The following is a 27,188-nucleotide window of genomic DNA, read 5'->3' as shown; positions in this document are numbered from 1 at the left end:
ACTGGTCTACCTAGTCCGAAGACTAGCACACGGCGTGCAGTACCCAGACGTCCGTTGCGTGTACGAGGATGATAAATTAATAGTCTGTAACCATTTCGGATTGCACGACACTCATGCAGCACAGTAAAAGTGTTTGCAATCTGTATTCGCGTCGTCCGTGGATTGTAGCATTCAGGTCTGTAACTTAATAATAATAGTACAGTATTTAAAAATGTTTGGGGTGTTATAAAACAAATATTGACTGCTTTTATTGTGCAATGGTTAAAAACTATGACTCCCTCGGTGATCCCCGTAGCGTTCTATTTTAGATAGAACGCTCCCGGGCATCACCTCTCGGGAGTCATACATAGTTTTAACCATCCATAGCACTCGAAGCAGTCAATATTTGTATAATATTAAGAGATGGATGGTCCAGCGGATTGCTCAAAAATCATCTTTTCTTAGCCGGAAAAATTTCCGCTTGTACAATTTCATACTTGGTTTACATCTCAAACATACGTATACTAATAGTACCCAACGAATTACCTTCCTTCAAAACTGCCAACAACTGGCCTCTCCGAATGTTTGAGATGTAACACCAATTATGAAATTGTCAGAATATTTCCCCCAAGAAAATTAATTTCCGGATAAAATGATGTGCAAAATATAGCGTTAAGGAGGTCAAAAATATTAGTCCCCTATAAGGCTCACGGGGGAGCCTTATAAAAAATTAATAGTTTCTATTATATACCTCATGTAGAGAATCCTCTAATCTGATTGGTTAAAAATGGAGTCTTGGAAATAGCTGTGCCCCCCTTTTTCTACCAAGATGACGTCATAGTGACTATGCCCGGGGCATAGTCAACTGTATATGCCCGCTCTGACAATAACGCAAAGATATGTAGAATGTATAATGACTAGGGTTCCGTGTCACTGCGCAACTTTTCTTCGCAGACAACCTTTCACCGTATAGTTAAGAGTGTTGTTGATTAGAAGAATCTTTATTCGGTATATAAAAGAAATATTGACTGCTTAGTAATCGGGGAACAGTTAAAATTATAGGCCCTCGGTGATGTCAAAACCATGGCTATAAAAATGCCCTCAGCTTCGCTTCGGGCATAGTCATGGTTTTGACATCACCTTGGGCCTATAATTTTAACTATGCCCCTCATTGCAGTCAATATTTCCATAGAAGTAACCTCGGACCATAATATGATTTCGCTGGGGCGCTAGTTCGACCGAGAATGTCAAAATTTCGAAAAAAGGTGTACAGCGCCCCAGTTACTGGGTTTAACCATGGAGGAAGGAAGAGAAGGTGGTCGCACTAAATACCGACAACTCACGACCCCTCACGACAACAATTTTTAAATGCATTACACCACAGGGGTAGTTTCTGAGGGCTGAGTTGTATTTTTTTCTTTGTGGTTTTTAGCTGCTGCTTTTTCTTTCTTTTAAGTAATGGAATTCGAAGTTGCAAGGGGAGATTTAAATATAATATTTTTGTCAACTCCATGAGACTGAGAGGCACGTAAAATGGTAAATAATCATCTTGGGTATTATCCCTGCGGTGAAATGGAATCGTCCAGGTACTTCGAAAGACAACACGGCGGATATTTCCTTTCATTACTAAACTCGGGGTAAAAAACACTTTTTTTTACAATTAAAAATACAATTTTTTAACAGTTTGAAAGTGATTTACATGTAGGTGCATATGACTCTTTTGCATATATTTAACGGTTGACTATAAATGTCCAAATGTTCTGTTAAAGTGCATTTAAAAATTGTTGTTGTGATTTGTCGTGAGTTGTTGGTATTTAGTGCGACCCAGAGAAGGAGCTCGAACGAAGGGACTTCAAAAGGCGAACCCGTGGTACTGCGGTCGTTTAACGACACCCCGTAATCACCCACATACCTTGTACAAACAATGGGCGACCTGGCGTATGTGAGTTTGCGCTAGCGCACTTGGTTCTTCACTCAACTATGGTGTCGTATGTCGTATGGATATAGTTAGGAAAAAACAAACTTTTTTGAGACCTGATAAAATTTGTGGACACTTTCGCCCACCAAATCGAAAAACCACAATTGAATACCAACCACCCTCATGTGCTAATACCCAAATTTTGAACCACTTCTAGTGACAGGAAAGTTGCAAAAATGTAAAAATATGACATGATATTTTTAATATTTCCATGTAAACATCACAAACGGTAAATGAAAACGTGTGTATTCACAATTCTTGTCTCCAATGATTCAACTTTACACGAAGGCAACATTGCAGAGTGGCGGTACCACACTTTAAGAGATCTAATCGCGCTCACTAATCGGCCGTCCAGCAGGAGGTCTCCTATCTTTTTCCACTGGTCAGACAGGGGCATTGTCGGGGTATTCTTCTGTTACTCTGTGGTTTTGCGAGTCATTCGAGCTCCTTCTCTTCCTTCCTCCATGGTCTAACCATAGAGCAAGGAACAGAAAGAGTTACAACTAGTCGTGTTCAAAGGTTTCACGTGTGTTACCGCGGTCACAAACAGTCACAAACGACCAGCGCTAATCGGCAGAAACATCTGCGGGCGCATTTCTTTCCAGGTAGCTGCAGAGAAGGTGTGGAACAGTCTACCACATTCTACTTCTAGAGTTCTAAAAACTATAAGGCTCCCCCTTGAGCTCACGGGGGAGCCTTATACTAGTGTCTAGTGTCTGATTCCATCAGAGCCATCCAGACAATAGACACTTTCAAATAACCCCTGAAGACCCATCTTTTTCAAAAGCATTTCAGTAACATTCATTAGAAAATAGGGTCCCTAGACATTGGAATTTGTTCTTGTTCTTTGCACTACTGGAGAACAACCAAGGGGAAATATTTTTATTGGAGCAAGCGCCATGAGCACTTTTTTGTGGATACCGGCGCTAGAAGACTTCATTTATTATTATTATTTCTAAAAACTAGGTATTATATGACATGTATGATGTCTGTGAGTGTGACTGTGTTTACGCCACAGAAATTGCATTGCGTTCAAGCGTCCTTCTCAACATGCTCAACTAAACGGCATACGGCAAGGATGATTTTAGCTAAGAATAACGACATGTGTCAATGATTTTAGCAATACAGAAAATGCAAAAGGAATTACCTCTTTGTTTGTAATATTCTTATAAAACAAACACAAAATCAGTTGAATTATAACGGCTCCCTCAATTTTCTTAACCAAAAATATCCCACCCCAAATTGTCTAAAAGTATTTAAAAAACAAAAAAAAAATTTTTATCCCACCCCAAATTGTCTAAAAGTAAAAAAAAATAATCAATTTTATATTCCCTTTTTTCAGTTTGTGTCTAATTGTGTCCTGTCGCACAAACGATACTTTTGGCCAATAAATGTTTTCCCGTTAGTGGTTCCTTCTCCGTTTCGTGTATTTTCCCCTGTTCATTTATTAATTTCCTGTCCGTTGTCATCGGTAGTCCTTTTTCCGAGCTTTATTAGTTTGTTCCGTCATTTTTTGCAGTTCCCCCACCCCTTTCCCACAGATGTACCACACTGTTTCCCTGCCCTCTCCCTGTCCCACGTGCTCTATAACCCCCACCTCCAGCGTCGCCGTGCCTCCTTTAACAGACCGATCCATTAAGCTCCGCCCCATTGCGTATTGACCAATCACAACCCATTGCTCAACAAAAAGTCTGACACTATAAAGTTTGACAAGTGCGGATCGCGATAGGTGTATTCCGATCCCCATGGTGATCCCGTGCATTGTTCTTTGCATCCACTGTACGTGCGAAGTTACTGGACGCTCCAGTTTGACTGTGATGTCAGAAAGGGCGCTGACGGGGATATGAAACTACCCAGACCCTCTGACAATCCAAGGGTAGCCCCCAACCCCAAAGTTACTACACGCTCGTGCTTTGACTGTGACGTCACAACAAAAAACACATCCCAAAACCACTGGTACCCCGAAATTGACCCCAGGATGAATCAATTCAGCAGGGTGCGGGCACCACTTGACATGAAAACAACATGGCGGCACCCATGCGATTTACATGTTGTAAGGATCTTTATAGTATAGACAATAAAAAAAGTTAACATGGTTGAAAAGCACAAGTTTGCAATTTACATGTTGTAAGCATCACTATAGTATAGATAATAGAAAAAGTTAAACACTTGGGGGGTCATATTTTTGAGTAAAATGTTTTATATGTGTCCTGCCACAAGTCAGCACAAAGTGGTTCTGAAGGCCATGAATTTTTGAATAGTAATTTGTATTACGTACTTTTTGAGTTTAACATCTTAAGCCCTTTTCACACTACAGAGCCATTTCCCGGGAAATAAACTTCCGGGAAAATCCCTGGAGTCTTTAACCCCACCGCCACCCCAGCAACCGTTCTCACTATCACAATTTGATAACTCCCGGGAGTACTATTTCCCATGAATATGCACGGTCGTTTCACACTTACGATCAAACCCCAGGAAATGTGGTAAACAGGTCAGCCCATGCGGAAGTTACCAATGTTTGTGGACGGAAGTCCGTTCCCACAATGCCACTACGGCCGGCTGCAAAATCCTTGCCACATGCGCCCCAAAATGGCTGCACATGTGTATTTGCGTGTTGTTATACCAATATTTCTGTGATTACGGCGGAGAAGAAGTCTTGCAGTTCTGGGAAGACGTCGCTGACGGCTTGTCAGGAGAAGACGATTGCTGTGACAGTGTTTTAAAGACATGCGGTATAACAATCGGATGGAATATGTCATGCGATTGACGGGTTTCATGGCACTTGCTGGAAGAATTGGTCAATGGTCAATCTGGTCTACCAAGAAAAGCGATCACTGGTGGGAGCAAGTTGCTATTAGAAACTGCGGAAGGGAGCTCTCTACTCTGCGACAGCTTTTTTTTCTTTCGAGAACTGTAATTGAATGGACTTTTGTGTCCGTGTTTTACCCAGAGGTTTTGTGTGTTTTTGCCTGTTCACACTATAGTTATTTCCCGAGAAATTCCCAGGATCTTTTGGTTGATCTGTTCACACTACAAAAATACTCCCGGGAATTTCCCGGGAGTTTCCCGGGAAGTGACGTTTTCCCAGGAAATAATTAACCCTGCTCAGAGGCAGGGGTTAAGGGAATCAACCCTGGGGTAAGACCTAGAAATTTTCTGAATGGCATTTTCGAAGGATTGCATAATAATGTCCATGATGTTAGGGCCAAGGTAATTAAAGGTTTTATAGAAATAAATACCGCATGGTCAATTTTGCACAATCTGACAATAGCAGTAGAAAGCAAAAGAAGCAATCTTCCCTTCCAACATCAACAGATCTGTTTTCCCATTGTGCAGAGAAAGAACACTGAATAGGCTTTAACCCTATAATGGGAGACTTTCTGGGACGATAGAGGGCAGCAGACTTACCGGGTAAATCCATTGTTCTCAGAATTATGCGCATGTTCAGAACTACGTAAACAATGGAAATTTACCCGGTATGTCTGCTGCCGCCTAGCGTTGGAAAGTCTCCTATTGGCTAGCATTTTTCATGGCTTCAAAAGACTTTTAAATGTATGTTTCTTCTAACAAATGTTTTGCAGGAGGTTGTGTGCTTTCTGATGCTTGATTTCGAGACCTCAAATTGTAAACTTGAGGTCTCGAAATCAAATTCGTGGAAAATTTCTCGAAAACTACGTCACTTCAGAGGGAGCTGTTTCTCGCAATGTTTTATGCCATCCATCTCTCCCCATTACTCGTAATCAAGAAAGGTTTGATGAGTAATATTTTGAGTAATTACCAATAGTGTCCACTGTCTTTAAAGTCTGAGACTGCGGTTATTTTTCTGCATCAGCCACGCAGAATTCCCGTAGATTTGCTACCACGCTCTAACTCGCTCTTATGACGGAGGTTTATCCACAAGAGGGCGCTATTTCAGCCAGTAATATATCAAAACAAGTAAAACGCATGATCACAGACTTGAAACCAAATCTAAATTAGTCAGGATGCCCTGCGACACAGAGAAAAATGCATGCGAAATGCCGTTTTGAAATGGCTGACTTCTTGGTACCATAATAGATGTTAAATGTGCATCAGGGATAAAGAATATTAATTAATTTTTTTTTAATGTTCTGGGTACCAGTCGCTTTATACAAAAACACCTTAGAGTTATAAGACCTAGAGGGCCCACTGGTGATGCTGCTTGCACAAACGCAACAGGACCGCAAGGAGACATGCTCGACCTTTTGTACGTACGTTGAATATGAAGTACACGTTGGAGTTTGTGTTTAATGTATAACGCTACGCAATGCTGTTTTGTCAACTTACAAAATGGCCATCCTCCGGGCCCTGTAAACATACGCTGTTTTGTCAACTTACAAAATGTGCTGCATGCACGCATACCGGGCCGCGTATATATACATGAAGGCCAATGCCCCCTGAAGTTTTAATAACTCTATGAAAAAGACAAATTGTTGAAACGGTGGTTTGTGTTCGTCATGAAGGTCTTTTTAAAAATGTTTTGAGGGGCGCCCGTCGACTTTGTCCCGGTGCCACATAAGCTTGGGCGATATTGCTGTTATTATCCCATGATGTATCGTCAAATCAATATCGCGATCTTCGATAATATAGCAATTTATATTTGAAGTCTAAAGTTCTGACATCTTACAATGCCAAATTTTAATACACTGAACAAAGTAATAAATCGTACTGTACTGTATACCCATGGTGTGAAAACCTGGGCCTTTTAAAGTGTCTACTGCATATGACTGTTACATGTGTGCGTATTTAGCTAGATCCCGCCATTTCATTGTACATTGTACACTTCCTCATTCAGTACTGATGAGTTGGGTTTTGTGTAATACAACGTATGATCCCAAATGTTGTGTGCAGTTCGTGGCACACAATCTCCACACAAAGGGGAGGTAAATGATACAATGTGTTACTTCGGTAGTATCTGTGTGAGACCCCCTGTGCGCAAAAGTCTTTGATGTTGATTTTTTCAAAGAAACCCTGTCATTTCGGGATCATTTGGGGAATCTTGCGGTTGGTTCTGGGTCTTTATATTTTTTGAAATGGCCCTTTGTGGTTGCGAGATGTCTCAATTTGAATTAGGGAAGACATCGTGATACTTTAGCAAAACCATGATTTGTCGATAATTCGATGTCGCGATTTTCGGTTATATCGAGATACATGTACATGTATCCCCCAATTGGCGGCTCGTAATTGGCGTCTCGTCCGCTGTTGGTTTGGTCAATAAGTATATATAAGCTTAGCGCTACAGTTTTTTTGTTCGGGTGCATGTGGTTTGATGAACCCTGCAACAACCATAAAATAACAACTGTGAAAATTTGTGACTCATCCGACATGAAATCGCAGTTGCAATAGAATAGTAAAAGAAAAACTCCCTTGTTTCAGATGCCAATAAATGGCTTACATATAAGCGTTAAAGGCCAAAGGCTTATGAAGGGTTAAAGGCCTGAAGCCTTTTAATATTTGATTGAGAAATTACCTCTTTCTTAAAAGTTCTGTTATTTCAGACTCCAGAGGGAGCCGTTTCTCACACTATTTGATTGTAGAAAAGCTCCATAAGTTTCTATGTAATTACCAATAGTGTTGAGTGCCTTTATTAATACTTAAAACTAATGAGCACATTTTTAGGGCATAACATGTTTTTATAATGTTGATCAATGATGGGACGTTGATGGGTCTATTTTCTGATGAAAGTTTCTGACTTTGTTCCAGTTAATCTTATTGAATGTTTTTAGCAGATACAATGGGAGCTGTGGTGTCCTCAACCAATGATGGTGATTATTGTGGTATTGTTGCTGATTTAACACATCCATCTAATGAAGACTGGCTGAGGAAACATGCTGTGGCTTGTAATGGTGAGCTTATCAGAAGGACATTCCATATATACATGTATTCACAATGATGGTCTCGATGCGATTTACATTATAAAATATTTACATAATGTACATTTATAATGACAAGCGCATTGAAACAGTTATTGTGAAAGTGCTATAAGAATTTGTTATTATAAATGTACATGTACATGTATCTGAGCCTTTTTCTGTTTTTAGAAAATGCAATTATATGTTCTAATCTGAGGGGCTTATTCGGGCATGAAATTTTGTCTTTGTGAGGGCAAATCAGTTCCATTTTGCAGTTAAGGGCGCTTCCATTTCAAAATCTTGTAGTAGTCTATAGGTCTTTTCACACTATAGGTCTTTTCACATTATCGCCCTTCTAACCCTGTCAAGCCTTATCCGGGTAGGGTCGGTGTTGGTTCGGTAAAATTTCAACACGGATACAAACAGCTTCGCTTTTACACTAGCTCTGCAGGAAATCAGCTTTTTGGTTACACATGTAACTTTCAATCCGGATATTGTGGGACCGTTTTACACTGCAAGGTCTTACACAGATCGAAGCAGGACGCGGCTTCTTTTTATGTACGCAGCGCCTATTTTTCTTTATGCGCTGGACAACTGTAGTGTGCGCTAATGGCGCCATGCACACTCAACCACACCGATTAACCCGGAAATGTTCACACTACAGCTTTTAATCCGTGTTGGAATTTCTTCGACACGGATAGAGATTTATCAACCCACCTCCCGGGCAGGGTTGGTTTCGACGCAGATAGTGCGCCATCTCCGGATCGACACCGTGTTGAAAAGTTGTAGTGTGAAAAGGTCAGTGAACATTATCCGGATAGTGTCCGTGTCCAACACGGGGATTTTTTGTAGTGTGAAAAGGCTTACATGTACATATGAGTAACTTATGATGTGGCACCATAAAGGCCAAGACCAGGGGCATAGATACGTGTACCATGGCATTCATGACCTCCGTGTAAATTCAGACTATGTTATTACATGAGAGTCATTGTGGGAAACGACTCCCTCTGAAGTAACGTAGTTTTTGAGGAAAGAGGTAATTTCTTACTAAAATATTAAAAGACTTCTAGCTAGAAGTCTTTTATTCCTATCTGAAAGCACACAAATTGGTCCAACAAGGGTGTTTTTTCTTTCATCATTTTCTCCCAACTCCGATGACCAATTGAGCCCAAATTTTCACAGGCTTGTTATTTTATGGTTATGATGCCTTCTCCTGCCGTTTCGTCATCCAGGGTGATGTTTGTACCAAGGTATATGTAACTATTCACCTTCTCGATTGTCGTGCCATCAACTGTTATTGTTTTGTCTTGTAGATTGTTGCTCATCATTACTTTGGTCTTCTTAATGTTCATTTTGAGTCCTGCCCTCTTACTCTCTGCACTCAACTCACAAATCATTATCTGCAGCTCATCAGGATCGTGACTGACAAGCATGATGTCATCTGCAAACCTTAAATGAGTTAGATGTTCCCCATTTATTGCAATTACTTTTGATTGCCAATCCATGTTTCTGATTACATCCTCCATGGCTGCTGTAAAGAGTTTGGGAGAAATTGGATCACCCTGTCTGACACCTTTAAGGATTTTGAAAACACTGGTGGTAGTATTCTCCAAATGAATTGTGGCACTTGGATCTTTGTAAATAGCTTTGATGAGATGGATATATTTGCCATCACTGATCTGTTTCTTCAATGCATCAAGAAGTGACTGATGGTCTAGACTACCAAACGCTTTCTCATAGTCCACAAAGCCTAGAGGCAGATGTTAAAACGATATTCGTTGGCCTTTTCAATTATCTGGCTTAAGGTGTGTAGATGGTCTGATGTCCTAAATCCTCCTCGGTGAAGACTTTGTAAACGTGAGGAAGAAGACTGATTGGTCTGTAATTCTTGATGACTTTCATGTCCCCCTTTTTGAACAATATGATGACGTTGGATTCATTCCACTGGGTGAGAACTTGTTCCAGTTGAAGGATCCTGTCAATGAACAATTTTGTCAAAATCTTAATAGTATCCTCTCCTCCAACTTTAGAATGTCAGAAGTTAATTGGTCCTCTCCAGGAGCCTTTCCTTTCTTCATGTGGTTCAGAGCATTCTGCACTTGTTCCTTCAATAATGGGTGGTACACTACCAGCCTTGTTATTCCAGTCTTCTGTTCTCCAGTCTGCTCTATCGATGTCGTACTGCTCTCTATAGAACTCTTCAATGGTTTCTGTGATTTTAGTTTTATCAGTAACTTCTGTCCCATCTTTTGTTTTCAGTTATAATAACAGCTTTTTTCCTCCCTCTTTTTTCTTTGGACGATTGTTGGCCCTTTATTGCTCTCCAGCACCTCTTTCACCATCTTGGTCCTGTTTTGTCACTTTTGCTGCCGCCTCAGCTTGCGGATCGTCTTGTTTATTTCTGTGTACTCGATCTGGTTTTTGACTGATGTTTGTCTGAAGGGTTTGAGATCTTTTCTTTTTTCAGTCAACCTTTGGATCTATTCTGTGTAAACACTTGTTGTGTTTATCTTCTCTTTTTGACCTTTAGCTAGCTTCTCTGCTTCCTCAATGATAATGCTGGTGACTTGCTCACACATAACATCAACTGGTTCATTCTCTATCATGTCTTCAAGAAGTGAGAATCTGTTCTTTAGTTCCAGCTGGAATTGATGTTGCTTGTCGGAAAGCTTTTCCAGATCAATATGTCTTTTCTTAGTCTGCTTCATTCTTCTAATCCTTTCCATCTTCTTATTAATCTGTACTTTTGCTCTGACGAATCTATGGTCACTGCCTGTGTCAACCCTTGATTATTTTGTGGTCAGTTATGATATAGGCTATCAAGTTAAGGGTTGCTGCATTTGGACTTTCCCAAGTCCAATATCTAACTTGTTGTTTCTCAAAGCATGTATTGCCAATTACCAGGTTTCTACTTGCAACATATTCCAGAAGCCTTTCTCCTCTCTCGTTCCGGTTACCTATACCAAATGGACCTACACCTTTCTCTTCCTAATCTCTTCTCACACCCACCTTTGCATTTAGGTCTCCCATAAGTATGGTAAAGGATGTACTTTCAGTTGTCGTTATCCGGTCTATGTCAGTGTAGAGATCTTCCACTGCTTCATCATCATGAGATGAAGTGGGTGCATAAACTTGGATAATCTTTATTGTGTGTTGCTTGTTGATTTGTAATTTCAAATACGCTATTCAGTCTGATACTTCTTTATACTCTTGACAGTACATTATTTTCAATGTTCTTATTAACCAGAAATCCAACTCCGTTGAGTCCCTGTTTGGTTGCAGAGGTTGTGAATAATGTATGGCCACATCCATGTAGCTTGATAAGGTTATTTGGTCTTTGTGATTCTGCGAGCCCTATTATGTGCCACTTCACGTTCTCCACTTCTTCAAGGAGGGTGTCTAGGTCTTCTTCTGATTTCAGTGTTCTCACATTATAGGTGCAAATACTTAAATCTGTGTGGTTCCTGATGATACGTGTACAGTGTCTTTAAAACCTGATCTTTAGGGTTCATTCCATGTCAAATCAACCCAGATTTTCTCTTGACCTCACAGATTGTGTTCAAATTTTAGGCAGCGATTGGGACCCATGACGTATGTACTGGTAGTTGTTGCAGTAGGAACAAGTTTAACAAGGAATCAAAAGTCTGTAGCTTATTCCCACTACAGTTTTGTACACATTGTTACATTTTTCAGTGCACAAGTCAAAACTAAATTTAATTCTAGTTGGATTTTGAGTTTGATAATATTCTACATAATATTAATAATAATAATATCGAAGTCTTATATAGCGCACATATCTACCAAAAAAAGTTCTCAAGGCGCTGAGTATATGTACAAACTTTCAGAGAGATAGGTTGTTGCAGTGATGAATATGGACTTGAACATATTATTACTTGATTTAAAGAGTGTACATTCTGTTTTTTCTTTTCTCAGTGTCCATTGGTGAGATAGAATCCTTATGGAAGCGATTTCAAGATCTGGGTTGTAATGAGAATGGTGTTTTAAGCCCAGAGATACTGACAACTAGTAATCTAAATAAGGACCACACCATGAAAACAAAGGTATCATTGTGCTATAGACCCCTTGCATTTGCAGTCATCTTTGATAAAATGTGTTTTGTGAAAGGCTATCATCATGAGCATTGGCTTAGAGTTGTGCACAGCACGTACACGCGTGCACTTTTGTTTTACATCAATAAAGATGTCTAAGTGTGCAATCCATCTATTGACACTGTTTGCAGGTTTAGTTTTGTTTGCTTTAGTGTCAAGAACTATTGAAAAGAGACTGAAGAGATCTGTGTAGGGATTATCCCACAATGTCCAAGGGAACTTGTAAAAATTTGAAAATTCTTTATTAATTAACCATGTGGTCTTCATTTGAATATTTAATTAGTAAACTGAATGCAGTCACTTCCATGTTATTGTTAAACGTTCCCTATGGTAAATGCAATATAGTATGTACCTCTAGAGTTGGTTACTTCTTGAGAGGAGTCTATACTACTTCCTCATGAACTGCGCAGCCCTTTTTTTTCTAACCGCGTTCTGGACCCATTACTTTGTACATGTACAAAGTACAAAGGTTTAGGGTTTTCGTTAAAATAAATGTACGTGAAATTGGGGGTTTTGTAAAAGGCATTGGATTGGGACAAGACACACACATGTACCATCGTGTCCACAGATTTACACTAAACTAAAAAAGTTTGAAGATAATGATAGTAGAAAGCTTCCTTGAAAATATTACTTGCTGTGGTGCTGTAGTATTTGAGAAATGAGTAAAAGAATGTCACAAAAACTATTTTAGTCTCAGTTTTAGCAAAACATGTTAAAACGTATTTAAAAGCTCTGAGCAGGCGTCGTCGTGGACCGGGTTCGTTTCAGTCGAGGAACGTGGACGACGAAAAAACACAGCCTGGGATTTGGAATGATTTATGGGTGAAGTCACCTTGTTTGCGCTGGGAACCGTTTGCCAAAACAAATTCCAGTATTTTGCTTTACTTCAATTAGACCATGTCAAATAGAAACTTTTTAACGGGAATACGAATACAACTAAAGCAGAGATTTAATTATGACAATGTTTTCTGGTGGTTGATTGGCTCAATTTTATAGAGCTGCTTATAATAAATAGGCAAAACATTTTGTTTTAAAAATTGCAGAAATTGAGCAGAATACCTGAATTCACTACTTGTACAAGAGGCATGGTATTTTGTCTGGTTACGTTCTAAGCAGAATTACTGGAAGCTGCTTTTGTGTTTAAGAAACTGTTAGTAATATTACTTGCTGAGGTGCTACCGTAGTTTTTGAGAAATGAGTAACAAAAAATATATATCAAAATTAACCAGTTATGATATTTTACCATAAGATACCATAACTGGTAATACGTTTTTACATGCCAAATAATTTTTGTCTCACTGACAGACTGATACAAAATTCATTACATTGTTTTACTAAATTCTCAAAACCTACAGCACCTGAGCAAGTAACATTTTAAGGGAAGCCATCATTACATGTATCTTCAAACTGACTAGTCGTCAAGTATTCACTAGCCACCAAGGCCTAATACAGGGAACTTGCTTCACATGAAAAATCTTGGCAAATGGGCCCAATGCATGGCTCTGCTTTAGCAGCAAAGATTCAGCGCTTAGCTCGAAGCAGTGAATTCCCCGCTTAAGAACCTGTCACACCTTGACGTTTTAGTCAGCATATGCCGACGTATAAAAATTTCACTGGCGTACGTCAAATAAGTTCTGGGTAAGTTTTGTATAAGTTAAGAGCACGCTGAAACACATTGATAAACGTCGCTGTAAGGCGAGGTTGCGAAAATTTTTGTGCATGCACAAATATTTTGACGTATATGCCTGCGTGTGGCTCATAAGTTCCACATAAAAGTTGTAGGCAAGTTATACCATGGAGGAAGGAAGAGAAGGAGCTCGAACGAAGGGACTTCAAAAGTCGAACCCGTGGTACAGCGGTCGTTTAAAGGCAGTGGACACTATTGGTAATTACTCAAAATAATTATTAGCATTAAACCTCACTTGGTAAAGAGAAATGGGGAGAGCTTGGCAGTATAAAACATTGTGAGAAACGGCTCCCTCTGAAGTGGAGTAGTTTTTGAGATAGAAGTAATTTTCCATGAATTTGATTTCGAGACCTCAAGTTTTGAACTTGAGGTCTTGAAATCAACCATCTAAACGCACACAACTTCGTGTGACTAGGGTGTTTTCTTCTTTCATTATTATCTCCCAACTTTGATGACCGATTGAGCTCAAATTGCACTGGACAACCATAAGGAAGCAATCCTCGTGCTGTTAGATTTTTCAGCTACATTTGACACTATCAACCATGAGCATCTCATCCAATGTTTATCTTCACGCTATGGAATTACTGGAACTGCCCTTAACTGGTTCTCTTCTTATCTGAACAACAGAACCCAGCATGTTCTCATCAACAATGTTAAATCAGATCGCCTTCATCTCTGGTGTGGTGTTCCACAAGGTTCTATAGCTGGGCCACTTGAATTTATATTGTTCAGTGCACCCTTGCAAAACCTCATTGCTGCCCATGGTATTTCTAGTGTTGCTTACGCTGACGACACCCAGCTTTACATTACATTTGATCCAGCTGATCGCGCTTCTGCCATTGCAAAAGTTGAAGTGTGCATTCAAGATGTCAAATCTTGGGCGTTGTCAAATAAACTTGCTTTGAATGACTCAAAAACTGAGATTTTATTTTTGAGATCTCGTTTCGCAAAAAAGATTTCGCCGCCAACAATACAAATTGCCCAGTCTGTCATTGAACCATCTGAATTTGCCCGTAACCTCGGTGTTATTATGGATTCATCATTGTGCATGAGTAGACATTGTGATAATGTTCGCAAAGGAGCTCTCATGGCTATTAGGAAAATATCACAAATTCGCCGCTACCTGGATGAAGCAACTACTCTTCGTCTTGTTCATGCCTTCGTCACTACTAGACTTGATTCCTGCAATTCACTTCTGTATGGACTCCCCGATAAAGATCTTGCTAAAATGTACAGAACACTGCTGCTCGTCTCGTTTCTTGTCTGCCTCGTTCTCACCATATTACACTTGTACTAATGCAATTGCATTGGCTCCCAGTTAAGTTTCGAACAGTTTACAAAATTCTTCTGTTAACTTTCAAGGCTCAAACATGTCAATCTCCTGCTTATTTATCTGAACTTGTTCATCATTATTCCCCTACTCGGACTTTACGATCATCTCAACAGTCATTGCTTTCTGCTACTAGAGCTTCTTCCATTTTTTATGGCCACAGATCTTTTTCTTACGCCGCACCGTTTCTTTGGAATAGTCTTCCTGTGCATTTCGCCAAGCTAATACTTTACAATGTTTTAAGTCCTTGTTGAAAACTCATTTGTTTAAAGCTTCTTTTTTGTAATTTGCCTATTTGTATCTTGTATCTTTCTCTAATTGTTTATTTTATTGTTTCTTTAATTCGCTTAGAGGCTTTTGCATTAGGCGCTTACAAAGGCGCTTGTGATTGTCGGCAATACGCTGCCGCTATATATGCAGTAGTTAGTCTAACATAGGACAAGTTGTAAACGCAGGCAACACACTAAGCATTTGTTATGGAAACGTTCTATGTAAGTTACTAATACGGTATGCATACGTCCAACTCATTATGAATACGCTTTGTATATGCTCAAAATTGTAAAATCCATCGATAGTCCAGCGTATGGCAACGCTTTAGAGAAATTTGCATACGTCGGCATACTGCGGCAAAGGCCCTGTCAAGGTGTGACAGGGCCTTTACGTCAAGCGTAAACACAGCTTAGCAGGGGTTTATTTTGTTTGTGTGCTTCTAAGCTAGCATATTTTATTCCGAGCTTGCACAATATTTAAGCGGGGAATGGTGATTGTATGCACAGAGTTTGTGGGTAATCAGAGCTATGAAATTTTGCCCTGTTCTGTGTAATTATGTAAGTTTGGTTAGGCCTACACTTCAAACATGTGCAATTTCTTGTTGTGTACACATTAACCTTGTGAAACTGGCCCAATTTTATGATTCGGCTTCGCCGTAAGCAAAGAATTGACACCACAGAAGCGCGGAAACTGTGCGCTTACATAAAGTGTATTTCACAGCTTAGCAGGGATATTTTTGCTTGTGCGCAGGGAAACCCATCAAATGTAATCTTTGCTTCGAAGCCTGCGTAAAGTGGGTTTATAGTTTGCTTCAATAATTTGTAAAAACCTTGTTGATAGGTGGTATATATGATCTATGAGAGGAAGTTTTAGCTTGACATTGCATAAATCTTGCATGTTGAATTGATATGTCTCCTTAGGGCGCCCTCTATTGGCAGGAGTAGGAAAGGCATACAGTTACAAAATTATGAGAGTTAATTCAATTAGTGTTTTTAAACACGTATTATTTCACTAAGAGTTATTCCAGTCAATCAAAACTAATCAAGGTACAAATCAGTCCCAATGGCTAGCTGGTAAATTGTGCCATGATTGCACAATCACGGCTGTGTGAAGACTGCCTTGAAATGGGAACCTGAAACCGAGAGAGGATAGCTTACATACCCTCTAATAGGGTTTTCATTTGAAGGCGTTGAATTGGACCATCGTATCAAATTTATTAGTATGAAAAACATATTGTTACTGTGACGCCATCAGGTTTTGCGCGGGTCCCACTTATAGTGGTTTGATTTTCCCCAGTTTGGTTTAATATTTTCCTTTCCTTAGAGTCCCTTTCATTTTTTCATTTCCCTACCCCAGCCCTGTTCATTTTATCCGTCAGTTTGTTGTCGCCAAGACGCACCACTGTGTGGCCCTACCCTCTCCCTGTCCAACGTGCTCTAACAACCCACACCTCCGTCGTGATCCCCGTATAATACTGTGCATTGTTCTTTGCTTCCACTGTACGCGTGAAGTTACTGACGCTCGCGCTACGACTGTGACATCACAAAGGGCGTATGACGAGTATGAAACAACCCAAGGGTAGCCCCCAACCCCAAAGTTATTACACGCTCGCGCTTTGACTTAGACGTCACAAACAACACAAACCCCCAACCCACGAGTACCCCAAAATTGACCCCGGGACGCATCAATTCAGCAGGGTGCGGGAACCACTTGACGTGAAAACTATGGTGGCGCCCATGAACAATGGCGGCGCCCATGCGATTTAAGCGTCATTATAGTATACATGTAGATTCAGTTAGTTTACGAACTATGCCTTGATTTATGCTATATCTAACTTCATTTTGTCATCACCCTTTTGTAGGCTTTGATTTTGTAAATAAATTACTTAATTAATTGTTATTGTACACAGATATATTTCAACCGTTGCCTTCGTCAGTTGCTGGTTTTCCCTTTCTTTAATTGTTTTGGTAATTCCATTGTTGTATTAGTCGTGTGTACTGACTTACATGTACATGTACTTTGTAAGGAGTAATGGAGTAATGGGGAGAGGTTGATAGTATAAAATGGTGTGAGAATTGGTTCCCTCTGAAATGAGGTAGTTTTCGAGAAAGAAGTAATTTGATTTTGAGACCTCAGATTTAGAATTTGAGGTCACAAAATCAAGCATCTGAATGCACACAACTTTTTGTGACATGGGTGTTTTTTTCTTTCATTATTATCTCGCAACTTTGATGACCAATTGAGCTCAGATTTTCACAGGTTTGTTATTTTATGCATATGTTGAGATACTCCAAGTGAGGAGACTGGTCTTTGACAATAACCAACAGTGTCCAGTGTATTTAAAAGCATCGTTACTTTGTATAACAGCAAACCTTTCAAACAGCTCCAACCATTCATGTAATCTATTTAGAACCAGTTACCGGTAATCACTTTCATGTGATCATGTTTCAACCAATCAGAATGGTGGAACACTGGTGGCCATTTATGATACTGAATCAATAATGGATTGAAAAATGTTGTTTGTTTTAATCCATAGATTCTAGAGATGATGCCAAGATCAAAGGAGAACGAGTTGACGTTTCAGACATTCTGCAATATGTCACGCTGGATGGCTGATGCTTCTGTTGAAGCAAAAGTTAGAGGCAAGTATTACAATAGTGTATCTTAGAGGGATCATGCCCTGCTTAGGATACAACAATGGAAGCTTCAGTTGGAAATTTTCTTTTGAAAAGGGAATGCAATCTAGATGCTTGCACTCTCCCTATTTTGTCACAATCTTTGTTCAGAGATGCAAGACAGAAGTTACACAACGGTATACTGCCGTATCGCATGGGATCACACCAAGTTTACAATACCAATTAAAAAGTAGCACTTTTAAGAGGATCACCAATTAAAACTGAGAAGTGGCAAATTACAATATCTTCGTTTGGGGTACCCAAATAAGGAGACTGTAAATTTATTTGATATAATTTATTGGAAGATGATATTGTGTTTTTGATTTGCAGTTGTGTTTCAGTGCTTGAATAATAACCAACCTCTTGATCTACATGTTTTGATGGACCTTCTTAGTGAGATCTACTGTGATGAGAGTAAGGTAAATAGTTGATGTTATATTTGCAGGGGGGATAACAAAAATGTTTTCTTACCTTTATGGGCCTGTCACACCATGGTGTTTTGCCTGAATGTATGCCGACTAGACACAAAATAGTTCAAAAATTGTCAATGTCCAAGAACGTCCAACTTCCCAACAATCGGAAAAGTTGATATATTTATAACGTATCCATAGCGCAATGACCGTATACATAGCGCATGACCAATACATTGATAGCGTATCACTAACTTATAACAAAGTTATGTATGTAACATCATGGAGATGGTAACATGGTCACCGGGCATAAGTGGATACATCGTTGGACTCGTTAGATTCGTTGGACATACGGCACATATACGTTATCATCTCGTCAGCCGACTTATATCAACGTATACCAATCTACGAGGAATGTACATGTCAGCATATGTCAAACCATAGAGACAGAAGGAGTTCAAACTTCCCGGGCAGTAACAATACAGATCAATGGCCCTTTGTGCGCGAGGTACGTCGCAGCATTTTACACTGGTAAACTACAGCTCATTTGAGGCATGCGTTGAAGAATGCCGTGTCTATTTTCTGGCGTCATTTCGTGGCAAGATATTCCACAATAATTGAGTAGAAATTTATCTTAAAATTAGACTTCATCGCATGCGCAGTCGAGTACAAAGATTTTCAATGTCAGCTATTTATATGTTAATGTTTTGTTTTTGAAAAACAACCGAAATTCATGAAATTTGTACCAAAATCATGAAAAATGTATCAATTATTAAAATATGATATTTTAGCGAATTGCAGGACATCGCCTGCTAAAGAAATAGTGAATTTTCTTTGTCATGTAATGAGCTCTTCCGTGATGTATGCCATGATGTTCCCCAACGTTACCCAACTTCAAACAAAGACTTTGGTCATTTCTCTATGGTATAAGCTTATAGACTATTCTTTTCCTGCCACTCTTTCATTCATTATTGGGGTTCTGCTCACGCCGGTTACCCACAATGCAGTGCACTTCTCCACTCTGGTCAATTGCCTGACCGCAAAGTGGAGGTTTGCGCCAGCAGCCACAATAAGATTAACATTAGACTGGAACGAATTAGCGGCGACGAACGTGTTTCCTCTGAAGTTAAGAAGTTCAAACTCCTTCTGTGGTCCTTTCTCTATGGTCAAACCTACCACGACCTTATGGGCAACTCATCCAGAATGTATTTTGAACATGCTCACTATTTTGTCGCGGCTCGACATATTCCATGTTTCAACAGCGTATCACAGCGTGTTCTTAATGTAAACGACGTATCTCCAACTTACCTTTAACTTACATCAGCGTACACCAAGGTATTTTCAATATTTTGCATATGTTGGCATATGTTCAGGCAAAATGCCATGGTGTGACATGCCCTTCACAACCATGTAAGCACTGTATCCTGTGTTAGCAGCGGGTACTGCACTGATTTAATATATATTATTTTTGCATCTGGGATAAAGAAATAAATTGTTCTTACCCTTGCACATGTGTATAACACACTGTATATTCTTGTGTTTTATTGAGTTCTGTGAGACAAATCCACCTGTAGGCACAAGTAGTTAAATTTTTCTTTGATTGTTATTAAAATAAGATAATTTGGGAAATGGATCTGTAAATATTTGTACCTTCAGTAATAGCGAAAAGTTTGTCATCAGGAATCAATTTTGGAGAAATGGTATTTCTATCAATCTTGAAGAGCTTGGCTTATACATGTAAGTTCTCAAAGCTGTTGAGTAGAACATTGTGCTCATTCTCATCTATACGCCCCTTAATACTTATGCATGAGGTGTCACAATGCTAACTCAAAACGAGGCGATGGGCGCAGCTACTGCAAGTGGTGGGGGGCGTGCGCCCATAGCCTCATTTTGGGTAAGAATTATGACGTCATGCATAAATATTAAGAGAGGCGTATTCTAAGCAAGTCACAGCCATGTTAACAACTGTGTGTATATGTTATTCTGGCTTGTAACTTTTTACTCTTAAGTAAAATCTTGCCCTGCTTTGAAAAAGTTTGTGCTTACACATGTTACATGCTCGATGCTTGAGGCATTGTATGGTGAGTTATTTCTTTTGTGGTAACACCATGTGTGTGTCTACTTGCCAGGAAGTATTGAGGGTTGTTTGATTGTTACAATATGATTGTGCATTTCAGTGTTTAATCTATTTATTGAATATCTGATATGATTAGGAAGTGATTGAACGATCAGCTAAGGTGTTTCTTCATCAAGTGGGAGACATGCTTACCCATTCCATTGATGAGGAACATTTTGTAAAATGGGCAATGGAGCTCCCTAAAGACACAGTGCAAGCTCTAATGGACTTCACATGTCCTGCTGATGACACACCTAAACTGGTCAGTTAGCTTAAAACTCCCATTGTTTGGCTCTATGTTTCTTTTTCTGTTAAGGTACTTTAGGGAAACTATATCGAAAGCTACATGTAGAAGAAAGACTTTGTTTGTGTAAAAGTTGAAACATACTGAAATGACCCCCCCCCCCCAAACAACCAAATGGTTTTATACATTGTCAGGGATTTTGTGTGTGGTCTTATCTTTATTTTAACAAATAAAGGGTCTAGTCTGGGTACTTTTTGTAGGACACAAAACACAATGTCCACAGATTTACATTAAACTTACGCGTATATAATAGATGTTAAATATGCATCGGGATAAAGAATATTAATTTTTGTATTTTTTACCCATACACCGATGTGTGTTAGGCACTGTACACTCAATACTTTCCCGAGTCCTGTGAAAAAATATCACAGGCATGTTACTCGGGTGGGATTCGAACCTACGACCCTTGCAATTCTAGAGCAGTGTCTTACCAACTAGACTACCGAGATTGCCCGGTAGCTGGAATTAATAAACTTACACGGTTCGAAGATAATGATGGTAGAAAAGCTTCACATAAAGACAGTGTTGGTAAATTCTCAAAAAAATTATTATCATAAAACCTTTCTTAGCGTCAGTGTCTTAGCCAGGAATTTGGAAAGTGGGAGTGCAAACTGAAAAAGTGGGAGTGCAACCTAAAATCCCTACCAAAAAATAGAAACATTGTGTAGGCCTACAAAGCACACAACACTAGCGCGCAGCGCGAAGTCTGTCTCGACCGGGGTTCAGGGCCCTCTTAAGGGCCCAGTGGAAGCTTTGGCTACTGATGTAGGTGCTCTCTGGTGGTTTCTGATGCATTTCTGGCACCTATTTCTCTTGTATACAAGTAAACTATTTTGATTTATTTTTTTTTGATTTTGGACTTGAAAATGAGTGGCTTTAAATCACAGATATTGTAAGGATGAAAGAATTCCACTATTTTTTCACCGTGATTGCAATAATGATTAAACATTGTAACAAAAGAAGATGCAAACAATAAATAACACATTATCAATTCAAACAGGTTACAAAAAAGTCTACTTGATTTTTGTTTTTCAATGAAGACTTGCACAGTTCAATCCTTTGTTTTTGTGTCACTCTAGTCATGTGTCAGTTTGACGAGGTTTGTATTTGAACTTTAAATAAAATACACAACATTAAACTCTATAAAATGATTTCTGGTGCAATCTAAGGCCATTTCAGAGCATTTTCTTTGACCCATTTAATTAGTCTGAAATGATTTTAAAGTAATACAAATAATGCAGTACAAGTTTGCTGTCCACAAAATATTTTTGGGGCATGTGATACTCTTGATACAGATTTTTGTTTAAAGGCAGTGGACACTATTGGTAATTACTCAAAATAATTATCATCATAAAACCTTACTTGATTACAAGTAATGGGTAGAGGTTGATGGTATAAAACATTGTGAGAAACAGCTCCCTCTGAAGTGACGTAGTTTTCGAGAAAGAAGTAATTTTCCACGAATTTGATTTCGAGACCTCAAGTTTAGAATTTAAGGTCTCGAAATCAAGCATCAGAAAGCACAAAACTTCGTGACACAAGAGTGTTTTCTTCTTTCATTATTATCTCGCAAATTCGACGACCGATTGAGCTCAAACTTTCACAGGTTTGTTATTTTATGCATATGTTGAGATACACCAACTGTGAAGGCTAGTCTTTGACAATTTTTTGAAGAAATTAAGAGTAATAATTCAATATTGTTTATTTTGTATCTGTTCTTGTCCATTCGATTTTAGAATTATAAGGTCAAGAAGCTGATAATGTTTTGTATTTTTGTATTTATTTTAAACAAATCAATTAGTTAATGTAAAATCATATTTTACTTAGTATTTGTTGTGGTTGCACATCGTTTAAATATTATAGGTGGTTTAATTTTTGAAACTAGGCGAAGGCAAGTTGAAAACGATCTTTGGAGAACAATTAAAAACAAACAGTTACGAAAGACAGTGCCATTAAGTATTTCCACTGGGCAAAAAGTGTATGTGTATAGAAATTTGAAAAGAAACATCATGAACCATTCATTGAACCTCTATGCGGATGGTTCGAATGACGATCGTCACAACTATTGTTGCTTAGTTATTGGCTGTTTTACAGATAATAGAGGCTCCAACTTTCGAGCAGAAAAAACATCGTTTTAGCAACTGCATTATATTAAAACACCAAAGAGATGCAAACATTATTGTCCTTACAAAAATTTGATGTTTCAAACTTTACAACGAACGAACGGCATGCCCTTGAATTAATTGCAGAAAAAAATCGTCATGTGAAGAGTTGCAAAAAATGCGGAACCAATCTACAAAGCAACTGTAGAATGTATGCGGTTTAAGGTGCTTTGCACTGCACCGCGTGTCACTCAGTTGCCGATACTGACGTCATAGTAGGCAATTCCTGAGTGCCATGGTTTATGGGATCGTGGAGATGAGATTGGTTCCTAAAATAATCTGAACGAAAATGCATGTGAATTTCCGGCTATCATACCACGCTTGCATGAAGTTCATGCTGCCTGCTGATGACGGTCGATGACGACGACTGACCGTTAAAACCAAGTCTGTGTGTCTCGCTCGTGCGTTGTGTATTGCACGTGCGTTGTGTAATGTGTGATTTGTGCATTGTATTTGGTGTGGTCGCAATGTGGTCAGCGTTTTCGCGGCAAATTCAAGTGATTTTTTTTTTACGGTTGAGTCGTCGATGTGCGAGGCTTTCAAATTTTGATTCAGAAAAACAAGTCATGAAAATTATTTTAGCATGTGAAACATTTTTTCATGACATTGTTTTACTCATTTCTCGAAAACTACAGCACCTCAGCAAGTATTATATAACACCCAAGCAGATCCTTGCCATTTGATTGGAGGATTGTCTGTCACGTGATAGCAAATAAAAGTACTATTGCACGCTACGTCACTCACCGTGCATCTTTCTTTCCATTCACCGTGTCTTTTTTCGTTCCATTTGAAAAGTACTATTGCACGCTGAGTAAAAACATCCGCGTGCGCATGTCTTTGGTAACGCAGCAGTGTTACTGCAAGGCACATACATTCGGCGTTGGCGTGTCTCAAAATAGCTGTACAGAACGCACATTGTCCTGTTGAATCCAACAGGCTGACCCAAAAGGACCGGTGTAATTTCACAATTAAAAATTGTAGGCCTACGCTTTGTTTGTTTTGAAAGTTGTATCCTCCAATCAAAATGACAAAGATCTACTTGGATTTTATATAGAACAAATAATGAATCTTTTTCATTTGGCAATAGTGCAAATATTTTCATTCGTTGAAAGCAGGAATGTTCCATTCAATTCGGCTCCGCCTCGTTGAATAGAACATTCCATCTTCCAACTCATGAACATATTCGCACCATTGCAATCATAAACATTCATTATTTGTTTTAATATTTTGAAGTAAGCTTTCTACTATCATTATCTTCAAACTGTGTAAGTTTAATGTAAATCTGTGGACATTGTGTTTTGTGTTACAAAAAGTACCCAAACCCTTGGGGGTTGGGGACAAATTTATTTTGCATGTGGTTTCAAACGGAAATATTTTTAAAGATCATTTGTACTGGTATCAATCGTGTATACAAAAGGGCCCTTTGTCTCTGCGGGTGTGATTCACAGTATTCAATATTTTTGATAAATATTGTTACAAATGTATATTCATTAGAAGCTTTTGAATTAGGAGTTTATCTGGCAATTTATATCATTGTGTCGTACAGGGTTCCAATAATGAACTGCCTAGGACTAAGGATCTACTGGTGGTAGCCAGAATGGCAAGTCGTAAAGATTGGATTCTTCTAGCTAATAAACTTGGATTTACACAGGCAGATATTAACTCAGTCAAGAAGAAGCTACCAGACCAAGATAAAGAACAGGTTTGTTAAAGATTCTTGAACAGACTGTTGCAAGTCTTACTTATTTGGCTTGCTTAGTTACACATTCAAGCAATGGGTGTGTGATCCCTACATGTAGGTTCTCTGACATGTTTAAGTCATGTGCAAATTTTCTTCAGATCAGCTGAATTCCTCTTTTTTTATATTCTCGATTGTGCCATTCAACTTGAAAAAACACTACAAAATTAATGGAAATTTGTAATTTCCTCTTTGTTATTGAAGTTACAGTTGCATGCCTGTTAATACACACACAATTTGCACGAACATTAGACATGTTATAACCATGATCAAAATGGCCACTGTGTATCCCATGATAGAACTGTTAAATGATGCAAAGTTAGCATTCCTCATTGAACTGTATTTACCCTTTCCATGTTTGATGGGAATTTGTATGCGGATCATTCATTACACACGGCACTTGGTAATGATCGGAGAAACCATTTGCATCAAAATAAGGTTGATTGCTTTTTGCTTTTATTCCTTTCTGTGTATCACATAAATAAAATGCGTTTCTGCACACAGTTTGTGTATACTGTACATGTATAAACATCCTTATAACATTTTTACTTGGGAACAGGGCCCAATTTCTTTGCTCTGCACCATTCTCCGCTTGCATGGTAAACGCTGATTTCTGCGCTAGCTGTGTAAGCGTAGACACTAGTAACGTGGAGTACGCACGCACGTACACAAGCCAAAATTCCTCACGAACCTGTGAAATAGACTTGACGTTAGCACAGAATTCCCTGCTTCCTCAAGCTAATTGTTGCTTACGGTAAGCAGAGCCATGAAATTGGGCCCCGTTTGTTGAAAAAGTTTTAAAATGTCTGTTCTGCCTGAAAGGCATGTAGCTATTTTCCTTTTGGATTTTAATTTATGAACGATGACAAAAAGCATGTTCCAAAATAACAAATTGCCACCTAGTTTTTTCTTTAGCCAATGCCAGATGGTATGATTATTCTGAATTCTCTTTGTTTTGCAGATTGAGAGGATGTTGTCGCTATGGAGACAGAAGCAAGATGAGCAAGCAACACTTGCTGTCCTTCTGGAAGCCTTGAGAAGTAGCGGTATGGAAGACATTGCTCAAAATCTAGAGATTAACAATGCTTAAATCTAACTCACTTTTAAAAGCCACTCGACACCTTTGGTAATAACTCAAAATATTTGTTAGCATAAAAATTTACTTGGCAACTTGGTAGCGCTCAATGGAGAGCTGTCGATAGTATAAAACATTGTTAGAAACGGCTTTCTCTGAAGTAACGTAGCTTTTTCATTTAATTTGATTTACCAGTAAACATGAAAACAAAAAATACATCAAAAAATTCCACAACACAGATTTACAAGAACAAGCAATACAATTGATTGAAGAAGAATACAACTATGTAAAAACACTAAGCAAAGTACTGAGAAACCCGGCCTGGCCGCGGGCAGATACATGCATGCACATGACGGAAACACCTCCAGTGGGGGTGGTACACAAACCACTTGAAACAAAACAAAACAAAAGACAAGAACCCTGGCAGGGAAAGCCAATAGCGACAGAAAGTCACTTTCAAAGTGGCTGACCTTTTGGTTCAAGATAATAACAAATATTAACAAGACAAAACACACCCTCCACAAGCCAGGCAACCAAAATACCAAACACACAACACAAAAAACAAATGATTTTTAGCTTTTGAGAAAGAGGTGATTTTTCACTCCAATATTAAAAGACTTGAGGCCTGAGGCCTTTTATTAGGCATCTGAAAGCAACACATTTGTGCAACAGGGTGTTTTTTCTTTAACTATTTTCATGCAACTTTGATGACCAATTAAGTCAAAATGCTCACAGGTTTGTTATTTTATGCATACATGTATGTTGAGATACACCAAGTGACAATACTGGTCTTTGACAATTACCAAAGGTGTCCAGTGCCCCTACACCAAACATAATAGGTGTTGTGGCAGGAATCGCCCACCAATTATACTCCAGTCCATGGCAGTGCCTGAAATGTTTGGACTTGGATAAAAGTAACAATTGTTAGGCCATAGCACATTGCTTCGTGGTTCATGTGGTAGTGCAATACTAAAGTCATATTCATAAAGAGGGCTCCAAAGTCAAATTTAATTTTGGATGCACTCATTTTTCAATAGTTTGTTTTCTCATTTGTATATATAGAATTTAAGTGGATCACTAAAGTGAATTTGAACTTTCCCTTCTTTGCAAAGAAAAGTATTGGGGCGTTTATGCAGAGTATGCGCTTTATGTGAAAGGAATTGTACAACTCCCAAGCCAAAATTGTTGCCAATTAAGTATTTAACTACTGTATTCATTGTATAATTATGTATTACACAAGTATTGGATGCTGGTGATCACTTTGATGCAGACTGTGAGCACAAACGAAGCCAAGTGAAATGGAAAAGCCAGATTTCACTGAGCAATTATATTCTGTGACGATGCTGGAACAAAATGTATTCAATATATGTTTTGTATTTATAATACATACATATACATACATCTTTGTCATTTGAAATGTGTTCACACCAAAAAGAGAGCAAGTTCTTGAAAGTCCTTAAAGAAGATATGTAACGTAGACGATTC

General features: G+C 38.9%; 1 protein-coding gene across 2 annotated transcripts; it reads left to right on the top strand.

The window, feature by feature from the left end:
• Positions 1–132: 132 nt before the first annotated feature.
• On the top strand, positions 133–25,818 carry LOC117298570. 2 transcript variants are annotated; one of them, XM_033781888.1, is made up of 8 exons: positions 133–175; positions 7,705–7,821; positions 11,761–11,888; positions 17,760–17,865; positions 18,229–18,317; positions 20,522–20,686; positions 24,437–24,592; positions 25,590–25,818. In XM_033781888.1, exons 2-8 carry the CDS (start codon positions 7,710–7,712, stop codon positions 25,716–25,718), a joined length of 885 nt encoding a protein of 294 aa, XP_033637779.1. In that variant the 5' UTR covers positions 133–175; positions 7,705–7,709; the 3' UTR covers positions 25,719–25,818. The 2 variants fall into 2 exon arrangements, with proteins under 2 accessions (XP_033637779.1, XP_033637780.1); XM_033781889.1 differs by having other exon boundaries at positions 141–175; positions 7,702–7,821.
• Positions 25,819–27,188: the final 1,370 nt, after the last annotated feature.

This window comes from Asterias rubens, chromosome 13 (assembly GCF_902459465.1).
Source record: "Asterias rubens chromosome 13, eAstRub1.3, whole genome shotgun sequence".
Classification (NCBI taxonomy): domain Eukaryota; kingdom Metazoa; phylum Echinodermata; class Asteroidea; order Forcipulatida; family Asteriidae; genus Asterias; species Asterias rubens.
Note: the sequence above shows the minus strand (reverse complement) of the source record. Positions and strands in the feature narration are given on the sequence as shown.

Coding starts and splice junctions, on each gene's coding strand:
- LOC117298570 (XM_033781888.1), top strand. CDS start 7,710: ATGGGAGCTGTGGTGTCCTCAACCAATGATGGTGATTATTGTGGTATT. Junction 18,318..20,521: donor TCTACTGTGATGAGAGTAAG/GTAAATAGTTGA, acceptor TGATATGATTAG/GAAGTGATTGAACGATCAGC. Junction 24,593..25,589: donor CAGACCAAGATAAAGAACAG/GTTTGTTAAAGA, acceptor TTTGTTTTGCAG/ATTGAGAGGATGTTGTCGCT.